The sequence below is a fragment of the Melanotaenia boesemani genome, chromosome 11, assembly GCF_017639745.1.
Source record: "Melanotaenia boesemani isolate fMelBoe1 chromosome 11, fMelBoe1.pri, whole genome shotgun sequence".
NCBI lineage: Eukaryota > Metazoa > Chordata > Actinopteri > Atheriniformes > Melanotaeniidae > Melanotaenia > Melanotaenia boesemani.
In genome coordinates this window covers 23807135-23820635 of record NC_055692.1, presented here as the reverse complement: position 1 = coordinate 23820635, position 13501 = coordinate 23807135, and the positions used below count along the sequence as shown (strand labels likewise).

The window sequence follows — 13501 nt, the reverse complement described above, 5'->3', positions numbered from 1 at the left end:
GCAAACTGTTTCTATTTTTTTCCCTCAAAATCTAGATCAATAGTAAAGAAGTTAGATATGTAAGAATCTTGAGGGATTTCCAGAGTTTAACTGGAACTCAGACATATACTCACTGGCTTTGCTGTGTAGTCAGTTTCCTGGAATGTGGCGACAGCTGGGGAATTCACCTCTTAATGCATAGGTTTCATTTTCATGTGAAAATCTGATTTTACATCTTTCAGTTAATTGATGTTTAGGTTACTGAGATAAAATCAACTTTACTGTTCCGCCACTGGTGTTACCCACCGGTTTATGTGAGTTTTTTTTTTTTCTTTCTCAGAAGTAAAGTCAAATTCAGCTTTGACATTAATCAGCTTTTGTGCTCAGCTTATGTTTAACTGCCTGTAATGATGCAACATTTTAATAATAGGTTATTACCTTTCAGTATCCTGCCCTGTATTAAAGTTTTTCTGCTTGTATATAATTTCAGCTGTAGCTGTTCATATTTTGGCAAGAAATGAATCAGCTAATGTAGTTTCAGAAGAAATTCCACACATACCCACCTACTCAGTTAAACTATAAAGATGAAAATATCAGCTCCCGCTGTTAAGCTTTTACACCTCTGCTTTAAATATTCAATATACTTTTGAGGGTTTGTTGCTATCCTAGAAATAATGCTCAGTCTCATCTGAAGAAGCTAATTTTCCAAGTCTGCTCTGGACTGAAATCTTATGTTAGTTACACATTTGCTGACTGTTCCCAGGAAAATGAGTCACTTCAGATAGGAAATCTTTTCTGTTTTGAAATAATATTCTCTCCACTTGTTCTCATTTAGATTGCACTGCCCTCACCTCAACCTCATATGTTTATGTCAGTGAAAGTGTGAAATGAATAAGTGGGGGTTTTCTCAGTCTTACAGCCCATGTTTTTGCTCATCATCTCCACATTTGTTGGCTGAAGGGAAAAAAAAAGTTCTCAAGAGTTCTGCAAAACATATTGACACGGTTACACAGAATAGCGCCTGGTGCATACTATAAATTACAAAATTAAACTATTTTGAGCGTCACCACACTCAATATTTCCAAGTCATTATAGGCCTATTTACTGTATTGCTCTGTTTTTAACCCTCACCTAATGAAGTCTAGATTTAAATTTAACAAAAATGCATAGAATAAATGTCTGCCATCTAATCTAAATAACCAGCAGCTTGGGGCCGTTATTTGTATGTCTTAAGAAATAGGTTCAAATTATATGAAAGCTGCGAGGAGAAAGCAGAAGAACAGAGAACTCACAAAGTTCTTCAAAACAAAAGCAAAGATTATTTTTTTCTTGGGGAAAAAAACAAAACTGAGATTTGGGCAGTTTGTAGATATTTGGTTATTTTGACATTTAGATGTTAATCAGTTTGAAATGTCATTCTCTATCCGCAACAGGTGGAGGCACAGGGCACCCCCCTTTTTTAAAGACATCAAAAACATGTGGTGGAAACGTGGATAGTGTCAACTGCAGCTTTTCTTTACTCAACTGAATCACAAGATTTTACTGAGCTGAGACAGCTGAAAGAAGATGAAGGGGGGGGCAGTGCAATTTAAGTTTGACCTGAAGACAAGATCTCAAAAACTAGTTTTAAACCTATGGAGTGCATCAGGTTTTTTTTTTTTTTTGGAAATTCATTAGTTGTGCTCAACCTTGATTTGACTTGCCAACATCTTAAAACTGCAGACAACTCCCTCTGACTCATGATTAGCAGTCAGCAAGTAAATGACTGTTTTTTTTTACCCGCTTGCCACTCACTTTAAATGGAAAAAGCTGCTTCTGCATTGTTCTGCCATCTTATTTTTAACCAATATCTCTGGGCAATGGTCTGTAGAAACTGTTTTAAAGAAGTAGTACATTCCTTCTTCCTTAAAATCTTAAATCCATGCAGTAACAGCCAAGCAGCCTTGTAGCTTTCATTTACCCACATGTGCGTTGTTAGATAAAACTATTAGCTGTTGGGAGTCAAAACTAAATTAGATGCTTGTCTGTGACTTATAGATTAAATTCGGCTGCAGCAGTTAAAATTACAACCTCACATTTAAGTCAAATAAAGTTTTATTTTATTGTCTTGGACATGTTATATTCACAGATCAATGTCACAAAATCAATTGAAATTGTCCCTGTTTTGTAATATAATAAATTAACATTTTGAGTCCTGCATTTATTTTTTAGGCCACTGCGTGAAAATGAGATACCTGTAATAACAGAGAGCTTCTAGTACAGGCAGATCAGATGAGGTCTCCAAAATGGCCAGCTTGGGTTTTAAATGGTTAAAGAAGAAATATGTTTCCAAATGCAAATCTGTTGTGACAATTTATAAATGTTATACTTTATATGCAAGCAAATAATCTCCTTCTTCATGCATTTTTAACACCCCTCATGCACAATAAAACCTTATAGAAATATCACTCTGATTGTAAGTGTTGTAGTTTTACTTCCTTTATTTAAGAGTTTTAAAAATTATTGTTTGAGTAGACATCCAGGAACTGTTGTGACATTTTAAAGCATTTAAATCTTTATTTGGACATTGGTTGAGTGCTATTTTCACTTCCTCAATTTCAGAAATTTAGCTGAATTTGAGCCATTTCTGTGTCATGGGTGGCCGCATGTTTTTTTTTTAACAAGATATAAGTTCTGTCAGAAATAAACACATCCACATTGTTACACAAAGGATGAAGCTATTTGTTTTTATTAGTGAGTACTGTTTTCATCTCTTTTTCCTTTCTGTTGTACTGTAATATGGAAGAAGAAATAGAAAGTTGATAATCATTTAAAGTTATTTTTTATTGTGAATATAAATAGCAAAAATACACACAATCTAAAAAACATTAGTTTCATAAGCGTATAAACACAAGACAGCAAGTTAATATTCTTTACACTGAAGGCTCAATTTGACAGATTATCTTAAAATTGATTTAATCCAGCACAGCCAACAATTTAAATACAGCTGCTGTTTTCTTTTTTCTTTTTTTTTTTTATCTGAAAATCAGAAGATGAAACAGAGAAAACAGATATTCTGAGACTTGAGCAGTTAAAAAAAAAAAAAAAAAAAAAAACTCAGTTTCCCGGCCTCATTTGCAGTGGTGTCATCAGTCAACCAATGAAACTGTCCTGCGGAGACATCTTCCTATTTCGTGGTGTTGAGCTGAAGAGAGTGTCGCATGAATTACTGTCACAAAACACAGTGAAGCCAGCGACTAGAAGACAACTTCTGGAAATGGGTGAGCATTGCCTTTATTTTTTTATTTTTTATTTTTTTATCTAAAACCACAAACTATTCATATTTATTGAATCAGTTTGTTTTAGGCTGGTACTTTAAAAGTAGCTCTATACTTTTAAATATTGACACTTTTCTTGACTTTGTAGAGTATATAAAAAGTTCTGCTTTTTCAAATCTACATTCATGTATATTGTTAGAAATTTTTTCATTAAAGTCATTTTACAATCTTTTAACTTGTTAGGTATTTATTGATTAGAATACTATTTGTCTTGGCTCAAACCGCCGTAGCATATGTGTCTTTTAATACATGAAGTTCTGAAAAAGTACAGGCAAAAATATTTCATCTTGTGAAAAAGAGAAGTAGGAGGCTACTGAAAGCAGAATTAAAGGTTCAAGCCACAGCACAGGAAACAAGTGAACTCAATAGAGAAGCATATTGGTTTAGCACAAAAATGATATCACTGTGGGTGGAGGGCTACAAGGTGCAGTTGGTGAAGAATGACATCTTATTTTCTGAATTACACCTCACTCCCAGGCTTGAGATGTCAACATTAATGTTTCAGTTTCCCCAAAAATGCAAATGTAAGTGGTCCTCAATATGAGGATGTGTGAGAAAAGCAAATATATACTGAAGCTCTAAAATACAAAGAACATGTAAATGACATTACAGTATACACTTTTTTTTTTCTTTTCAGTGACAGGGCTAATTTTATCTTACCACCTCTTAAATACTGGTTCTCTACTGTTATCGAGGTGATATGCTTCACTGGAATTATATCCAAGAGTTGCCAAATACTGTAGTTTTAGTGTTACATTACTCTACAGTGCAGCATACAAGTGGTTGTGTTCTTGAGCAGGAAGTGGTTTTGCAACCTGTGGTTTTTATATCACACTCAGTCAACAATATATTCTACAGATTACTATTTTGTGTGTGCATGTGCGAGGGAGTACTGATCGATTAACTGGCTGTTGCACCAATTATGCAGAGTTCATATTTGGTCATTTCTGCATTGACTGTTTGCTGAGAAGAGAGTGTGTTTGGCCTTTTCATTGCGGTTTCTTTGAATTTAGATTCACACAACCAATTGATATTTTTCTTCTTTTCCTTGTCATTTGTACGAAGCTCAAGAAGACCAGAGTGAGACGTCACAACAAACAGCAGTCAGTGATGAAGAAAAGGTAAGGCCGAAACGGTTACAAACTTCAGTTACTGCTACTGAAATGTCATAATACTTGTGAAACATTGATCCTCTGGCACCATGATGGGCAGTTTCCATCAGTTACAGTTATTCTATGACTGCAGACAGGACTACTCAGAATGAGTAGTGTTGTGTTTTCGTTTCCCTTTTTTAGTAGATTCTAGACAAGTGCTAGGTGTGTGTATGTGTGTACAGCTGTTTAATCTTTTTCCTGATTGTGAAATGAGTAACAAAATAAACGTGATTCTCCATTTTTAGAGAGATAAAAAGCTCATGCGCATTTCTCACAATTCAATATTTTATTGTGCATAAAGAAACTTTAGCAGCCACTATTCTGGTAACTGAAGTGAGCGATACAATATGAGAAGCACAAATTAGCTCATCAAATTTCCAAGGTCGATGTTAGTTGAAAGCCTGGTGGTTTCTGTGGTGACTTCTGCCCTGCAGATAGCATCAATCCTTAACGCCACTGACAGTCATTGTGAGAATCGCATATCAACACACTGACATCATCACCCACACAGTTTTCCAAAAAATTTCATCGGTGAAAATCAACTGAATGTTTCACAATGATATTCGCTCTACGGTGAGGAGTGAGAAATGCAACTAAGGGGCTACACTATATAGCTTCTAGCACAGACGTTTCCTGTAGGCAACCACTGATGCATAAACCCGAAACTTTTGTGAATCAGACCGAAAAACAGTGATGATGAATATCATGTAAGATTCCAATAAAATGTTTTTGATGTGCTCCTCAAAGTCAAGTGATTTTAGATGCAGCTGCAAAATAATCATTTTATATGTAGATTGTATCACATTTATTGACCAATCACTGATTGGAAAATACATGCAGTATGTAATATGGCTTTCAAACATTTCCCTTTGAAGAAAAAAAACATAATCTATGCAGTGGGAAAGCAGATGCTTAAAGTGTTCTGATGCAGAATAAGAGTGGAAAGTCAGAGTTGCTGGCTGTTAGCTGGAAACAGCAGTGGAGCCACTTAACTGTGACTCAGTCGGGACTATCTGGGTTAGAGCCCAGCACCTTCACTATTACTCACTTTACAGGTTTACTTCTCGGAACCAGGAACCACATAGAGGAACTCGATTCAATATGAAACCGCCTTGAGCTGGTTTGTTGTACAATGAGAGCCAAAGCGTGTAGCTGTGATGATTCAGAGTATAATATTGACATCCACTGTGGTCTCCACTGACATCCAGACTGCTCAAATTGATCAGGGCAGCAATGATGTGAGAGTTCACATTTGAATATCTAGTATGAATTCTGAATTCTTCAATTTCACTTTGATTAATAATCTAGTCAATCACAAGCGACTTGAGACAGATGTGTAACTATACCTCAATACCTGAAGCAGGATAAGAGTGAAAAGCCAGAGCTGTTGGCTATTAGCTGGGAGCAGCAGAATGGCCACATGTAGCGGTGATACGACTACAGTGCTACTACGTGGGTGCAGGACAAAAAGTGAGCTCATTTCAAATATCCTTGTTGACAGATTTAAAATACTCTACATCAGAAAAGTAGAGGGTGTAATAGTCTATAACAAAGAAAACATTTAACCTGTTGCCTTGGACTTATTAAAAATAATATTGAGTGAACCTGCAATGACATGTTGTGTTGTAGTGCTATTTGTTAAAGCATTCAAGTAAAAACTGATTAGTGCCCACATGATAACAGTAATACTGTAGTACTGCCAGTAATTTACACCACCTGCATTAAATTCCCCGTGTGAAGAAGAAGAAAAGAGAGAGAGAGAGAGAGAAAAAAAACAGAACAGTTAGAGAGGACATCACCTTTTTTTAGGTTTTTCCCATCTATGGTTATATTACTTTTTTCAACATGTGAAATGTGTGCAAAGGTAAAAATACCTGAGTCCACATCAGAGAGTTTTTTTTCTCATAAGAGATGCTTTTTTTGGTGAACCGGGTTTTTCTTAAGTTACATATTTACATCAGCACATACCGCAACTGTTTAATGCCTGCCTACACACACACACACGCTTAAAGAGACTTGAGCTAAATGTTCCTTTTTAGACAAAAGGCTTCAAGATATGCTGCAGCAGTGTGCAGCAAACCAAAAAATAAGCTTGTTTGTTTTATATTAATGCAAGTAAACCTCTCTTTGAAGGCCCCAAATATAAAAACAGGAATTTCTAAAGGAGCCTAACATGGGCTAAGTTTACCGTCCTTGGTCATTTTGACTAAAATGAAGAAAATGCAATAACATTAACAAGTTTTTTTTTTTTAAGGTCCTGTCTAATACTTCTGCTTTTAAAATATTCTTTACTGAAGTTCTTATCTTGCTTGCCTTTACTGTTTTAGTTCTCTTTTCTTGAAAACCACAAACATTAACATTGTTAATATCTTATGCTTTAGTTTTGAGAAGTGTGATGTACCTCAATTCTTGGTAGCTTAAAATCAGCCCTCTTACAACACTTTCAGTAGCTCTGCAGAAAAACACCGACATACAGCAAACACATATTTTCCAGATGTTATAAAACATTATATAATCTTAGGAGTAAATATGGTTTATTGTTACCAGTATTTATTTTTTACTTTAAGTTTGTTTTTCAAAGTGACATTTGTGATACTGGTGATTGACAACTCTAGACCAAAAACCCCACAAGTCTGCTGCTTTTTCTCCAGACAGGATGTGCAGCGGTTATCTATTGAAAGTAGCGGTAAAACCCTACTCTCTGATTTTGATGTTTCATTTCAACACTTGAGTCTCATGAGATGACTATGTTTCTTTTTTCCCCATCTATCATATCATGCCTTCAACTGTAAAACGGGTTTCTATACAGTGTGGTGGTACATCACATTTACGGTAGAGGGAAAAGTTTGATGAGATGTATTTCTCAGAGACATCTGCTTTCTTCTAATGTCAGGCTTCTCCCTGCGTAATTGAAATTCACGACTCTACAACTGAATGTGAGGAAGAAGTGAGGCCCAACAAGGTGGCCATGGAGGAGAAAACATTTGTGTCACGTTTGTATTCTTTTATGAAGGACAAAGGTACACCCATAGAAAGGATCCCACATCTGGGCTTTAAACAGAGTGAGTTGGCATTCATCATCACTGTACTCGCTGTTTTATGGAAGTAATATTTATATGGAGTTGGGATGAAAATAACCAGATAATCATGTTTTTTTGTTTGCTTTGGTTTGTTTTTCCTCTTGCAGTTAATCTTTGGGGGATCTTTCAAGCTGTTGATAAACTTGGGGGCTATGATTCTGTAAGTTCCTTCTTTTTTTCTCCCTTCTGTTCATGAACCTTTAACTGGTGCATGAGGCTTTAGAGTTTATTGGTTTTTCTAAGTGGAAAACGAGCAGGTACTATATCATACTGGCTTTTACCACAGAACAGGACAATGCAGCTGCTGAGCTCTCAGAGTATCACACTCTGTTGTCTTTGATGTCCCCATTGTTGACAAGTTCTGAGAGTGAAACTCATATTGAAATGGAGCCAGATAAGGGCGACAGTTGACCACCACATAGAGACCGCCCACACAATGTGCAAGCTTACAAAATGAAAGTGCTATTTTTCTTACAAGAACAAGTGGATATTGCATTTAAAGTATAATCAGTCACAAACCTTAATTTAAGATACACGTAAAATTACAAGTTGAAGCTGGGATGCTTCAACCAAACCACATTATGACAAGTTATCTTTCATCATTTTATTAATATAACTTTAAAAAAAAAATCCTAAAAAAGAGCAATAAACACTGGAATATTTCATCAGATATCCAAACACATTAAAGAGCACTTATCTATTTACTCCTACAGAATGTGTTTGGCACATAGATTGTATATAAATTGTGTGGGTAGTTTGAACTGCTGCATAATGAAGCTAATGCATGTGTGTTAAACCTGCATTATTTTTCCGGCTGTCACAGGTGACAGATCGTCGACTTTGGAAGAAAGTGTATGATGAGCTAGGAGGAAGCCCAGGTAGCACCAGTGCTGCTACTTGTACTCGAAGACACTATGAGAGGTGAGAGTAAACCAGTTTACCACTTTTTTTTTTCCTTTTTCTTTTTAAATTAGGAATGAAATCTGACGTATGCTACTTATCTGACAGGTTGGTGCTTCCCTTTGAAAGACATATAAAAGGAGAGGAAGATAAACCCTTGCCTCCGAGCAAACCAAGGAAACCATACAAGAGAAATCTGGAGAGCAAAGTAAACAAGATTGAAGAGAAAAGGAAGAGGACTCATTCAGAGAGAGAAATGGATTCTGAGGTACCAACAAAAACCTCTAGTGGAAATCTAATATAACAAAATTGTGCTGGTTTTTACTTTTGAGTGATAAAATGTTCTCTGTATTATATTCCAGTTACTACCCAAAAGAAGTCCAGATGCATCCTGCCAAAGTGAAGCAATAATACATCCTCATATTGCTCTCTGGGCCCCTTCTGACAGATGTCACTCAGATTGTTCTCAGTCAAACAGAACCACCACCGACTGCTGCCCTTCTGTCAACGGCCACATTCTGCAGATCCCTGCATCCAGCCGCTGGGTTTCTCATATCCCAACTGCAACTGGAGAGGTGATCTCTCCTCTTGAGAAAAAGAAGCGAATGGCTCAGGCCAGTCTTAACATGCCACTAAGTTCTCAGAGAGAGGACAAAGAAAGGCCTTCTGTCATTCACTGCTCCCAGTCCCCAGCCCGGGCTTCTTCTAGCAGAAATGATAACTCCTCTGATGGCTCTCCCCTTCCTTTATCGTCCTCATCTTCCCGCAGTCCCTCACCTCTGTCTGTTTCATCAGAGGACGGTTTAGTAGAAATGGGAGATAAATCTTCACCAAGCTCAGGAGTACCCCACAACTGTTCTGGCACTGTCAAAATACATGAGGATAATACGTCTGTGAGTTGCAGAAGGACATCTACAGACCCTGCAGGACAGAATAAGGATACATCTCAAGCCAGCTCCCTAGCACCAACCACTGACTCAGTAAATGGCCAGATTAAAGACTCTGCCTGGAAGGCTAATTACAAAGGGACAGCCAAACATTTCACACATCCTTTCCTTTCACCCTCCTCTTTCTCAACATCTACCTCTAGTTTCACCAAAGTTATTCCAAAATCTGGGCAGCTTCTGCGACCCTCTCCTATCCGACCATCTTATAAAATTCCCCAGAACAGGCTGCCTCAGCAGGACAACTCTCTGACATGTAAGAAGCTGAACAGCATTAGTCCATGGCCGTATCAGGCAGAGAAGAGAGAGAGATCCAGGACAATGCCACAAAAAGTTTCTCCAACTCAGCATAGTCTGCCTTCATCCACTGCCACTCTGCCGACATCATGCGTCCTGTCAAGCTATGACAAATCGGTGAGGGACTCTCGGCGGCAGCCCCCATTACACCCTACATTTCTCTCCCACAGAATGAGACTACCTCAATCTCCGCTAATGTACCGTCACATGCCAGTGGGTTTAAGTCACTCTGCCCTTATTGGGCCTACTGTGTACCCATATCCCTACCCCATTCCTCTGCTAAATCCCCAAGCTGGATATACCATACCTGCCATGAATCCCATTTATCCTCACAAGTTGTGATTTTCTTTTGCCACATTCAGCTACTTAATGGGTAACTAGGCCTAGATATTTTGATGAGTCCTACTGTAGCTAAAATCGAACCAGTGAGTGGGAAATATTTCAGTCCCATATTTATGGTGTGATGTTAAAGCATGTTTGGTCATGCATGACAGAATTAGCCTATTTTAAAAAAAAGAAAAGAACAAATAGCCTACTGTGTCCAAAAACCTATTGCTCTGTTTTCTAGCTGTTTTATTACCACAAGCTACCTGGCTGAACTCCCGCCTGTTCTGCTCTGACACTGTCAAATGCAATAACCTTTCAGAACTTTGTACTGAGTCATAAAATTGTATTATCACCTGCTCAACAGATTACCTGCACTGCTAGCTGCCTTGTGCCAAAATTTAACCCCAGATCTGATCCTTTAACCAACTCAGTAACAAACAGACTTCTGCCACTCTTTAGGAACTGTTATGGACAAAAAATCTTTCTTTTATGTATTGACCAAAGCCTGTAACAACTTTCCACATCACATCAGAACAATAACATCACCAGGACTGTTTAAAACCACTCACAACCGCCATTTGGTGGACAGTTACAGCTGTGACCACTGATGTGGCCCCCACAGCACCCTCCAACTGCTGCTTTCTCACTCTGTAGTGAGTGATAGTATTGTCATTGAAGATGTACTGTGTGTTTCTGCAGAGCAGGAACCTGCTGAAAATCAGTTTTTGCTGAGTCAGGCCAGATTGCTTTTAATAATTTCCTGCATAAAATAAATAAATACATTAGCACCAGCTGATTACTATTATATTGCAAATGGATGAAAGGTCATATTCAAATATTTTTGAAAGTCACTATTATGAGTACAGGAATAAATGATCAAACTTGAACTACATAAAGGTGGCTTAAACACATGCACATGAGTTCAAGATGTTTGATTTAGTCTGCTTAAGTCATATCTCATTAGTCTTTGGTTGCACAGTTTCTTTACTTTGTTTTTGAAAACAAAAAAGTCAATACTTTGTTGTACTGTATGTGAAATCTATAGAACATGATACAGTTAAGTTTATATACACCTTAAACCAAAATATAAAATACGTGTGAAACGGTTCAAGGTCTACAGAATATACACAGATTGTATTTACTTTCTAATGTAATGAAAGAAAAATACAAAAGAAAAAATAAAATAATTAATATAATTTTTTTCTGTTGTTTTGATTTTATGGAAGTGTAGCGCTACCACCCATTGGGAAAAAATGTGGACCCTATCACATTATAATGTGATAGCTTTATTGTAACAACATGTAACGTGCCACGTTTTATTTTAAGAATGCAAAACAAAGTATGTAGAGGCTGCTGCAACCTAAAAATATTGGGGCTAAGACATTTCATGGAGATGCAAGAGCAGAAACATTTCCGGTCTTTTAGTCGAGGATTATTGTTATACTTCGATTTATTGTTGTACAAATAGTATGTGGGACAGCTATGAGCATGGTACCTCACCTGCTCATGTGCAGTGAATCCACGTGTGTTGTGTTGCTCTTGGTTAAAATGTACTAGTGGTTACACCTATGTCCCAGCTGTCCTCTGTAAAGCCAACAGGAGGACTTGGTGTGGTTTAAGGGTGCAATGTCAACATTATCACAGTGTCATCCAAGGTGTAACAGCAGATTCTCATCGTGTCTCAGCCCAGCATGAAATACAACTAAATCACATTTTGTAAATTAGATATATCTCTGATCTACTGCATGCACAGTTACCTCATTTAAAGGTTAAAACAATAGGGTGCATATTTTTATAATAAAACTTATAGCATTGTAATGTCATATCTTTCACATTTTACAATAACTGGAAATCCCTGCACGGGCTTAGGAACACTTCTGGAATTCACGATCTGTAAACACAGTTTGCTGTGTAATCCAAAAATTTGTCATAAAGCCAAATGACAAACACTGCTGACTTTTCTGAGCCAAAGCTCATTTAAAACGGTCCAAGGCAGAGTGATAAATGGTAATGGTAAAAATGTCTCAGTTTCAGCATCTGATACATTGATTTTGTTCTTATAAAAATAAAATATGGTTTTGTGAGATTAGTAAAACATAGTATTCTGTTTTTATTAACATTTACATTCCAACTTTTTGAAAATTAGGGTTGTAAATACTGCAGCAATATCACAGGAGATCTCAGAATATACTTTTCTTATATATTTTTTATATCATGAGCTATAATTGTCATCTTTTTTATTGATCTGCAAAAGGTGAGTGCAGCTCAGGTGTTTTCAACCCTGCAGGTCTGATGTAGACAGGCCTGCAGGATGCTGCTGTGGTCTGGGATTTTGAACATCATTATGGTGGCAGTACCACAACGGATGCAAGATCATCAACGGTGAAAATAACAAAGAACTCTGTTGCAAAAGCAATGAAGAGGAAAGAGAAAGAGGAAATACACATATTATATTATGCTGCATGCCACAAAATGGTTTAAAACAGCTGCGGCAACTGAAGCAGATGGCAACAGTTTTTTTAAATGCACAGCAGAGCTGAAAGAAAGAGTAATATGACACGCTGATTCTGCAGATGCCTGTGGATATCTTTATTTTTCTATTATATGTATATGTAATAATTTGCCTGTGTGACATTTGTTTCTGTTGTGTGTGTGTTAACTTGTTTTTATGACCATGACAGGGACGGAAACCTCACTGCATGCCAAGGTTTTGGGGCTTCCTGTAAATGTGGGAACAAAAATTTGGTCCCCATGGGTACAAAGGGATTACGATTAAGACTTTGTTTTAGGTTTAGAGTAAAGGTTAGAGTAAGGCATTCAGTTATGAAACTTAAAGTTAGAGTAAGAGGCAAGAAAATACCCCTGTGTCAATGGTAAGTCCCTGTAGAATGTAACTCTATAACCCATGCTTTCACTTTCTAAAGCAGTGGTAATTTTTTAATAACATTCAGAAATGTTTAAACACACGTTACTGGCACACAAGTCCATTCACTGAAAATCCTTTGAATGAATGAATGAATGAATGAATAAAAATTATTTGAATACATTGTATTGTATGGTGCTCGTCCTTGAGGGGAGGCTTGGCAAATGCAGGTGAGGAAATATTGCATTAGTTCTTAAAAGAATCATGTTTTTTTTTTTTTTTTTTTGGTCATTGTTGGAGATCTCAGTACTAAAGTTTTGTGGTATTTGACTATCTAGTGTAAAAGTGAAAAGGTGAAATTAGTGTGGTTTATTATTTCTCATTTTTATATGAATAGAGGCTTACTCAGAAAAAAGTGGTTCAGAAACACAGGCTAAACTACCAAAGTTGAAGTGAAGAAAGCGGCTTCCCGTGTCAATGCGTAGCCATTTCCCTGAGTTCCCTTTTTCAGGCAGCCTTGCGCCCTTCATCCTCAAGATTTCCGCGGCAGGAAAGGTAGAAACGTGATTTTAAAAGAAAAAACTGTCTTCTTCAATGTTTACTAACTACAGCTTATATGCTCTTTTCTAGTTTATCGACG

At 37.0% G+C, this 13501-nt stretch overlaps 1 protein-coding gene across 1 annotated transcript; it reads left to right on the top strand.

The window, feature by feature from the left end:
* The first annotated feature begins 3153 nt into the window (after nucleotides 1-3153).
* On the top strand, nucleotides 3154-13013 carry arid5a (AT rich interactive domain 5A (MRF1-like)). Its single transcript, XM_042000611.1, has 7 exons — nucleotides 3154-3239; nucleotides 4362-4417; nucleotides 7344-7512; nucleotides 7638-7690; nucleotides 8354-8451; nucleotides 8539-8698; nucleotides 8793-13013. Exons 1-7 carry the CDS (start codon nucleotides 3236-3238, stop codon nucleotides 10011-10013), a joined length of 1761 nt encoding a protein of 586 aa, XP_041856545.1. The 5' UTR covers nucleotides 3154-3235; the 3' UTR covers nucleotides 10014-13013.
* The last annotated feature ends 488 nt before the right edge of the window (nucleotides 13014-13501 follow it).

Bases quoted from the DNA above. Each gene is read 5' to 3' on its own strand.
- arid5a (XM_042000611.1), top strand. The intron at 7,691-8,353 runs GTAAGTTCCTTC...CGGCTGTCACAG, and splicing joins AACTTGGGGGCTATGATTCT to GTGACAGATCGTCGACTTTG. The intron at 8,452-8,538 runs GTGAGAGTAAAC...CTTATCTGACAG, and splicing joins ACTCGAAGACACTATGAGAG to GTTGGTGCTTCCCTTTGAAA.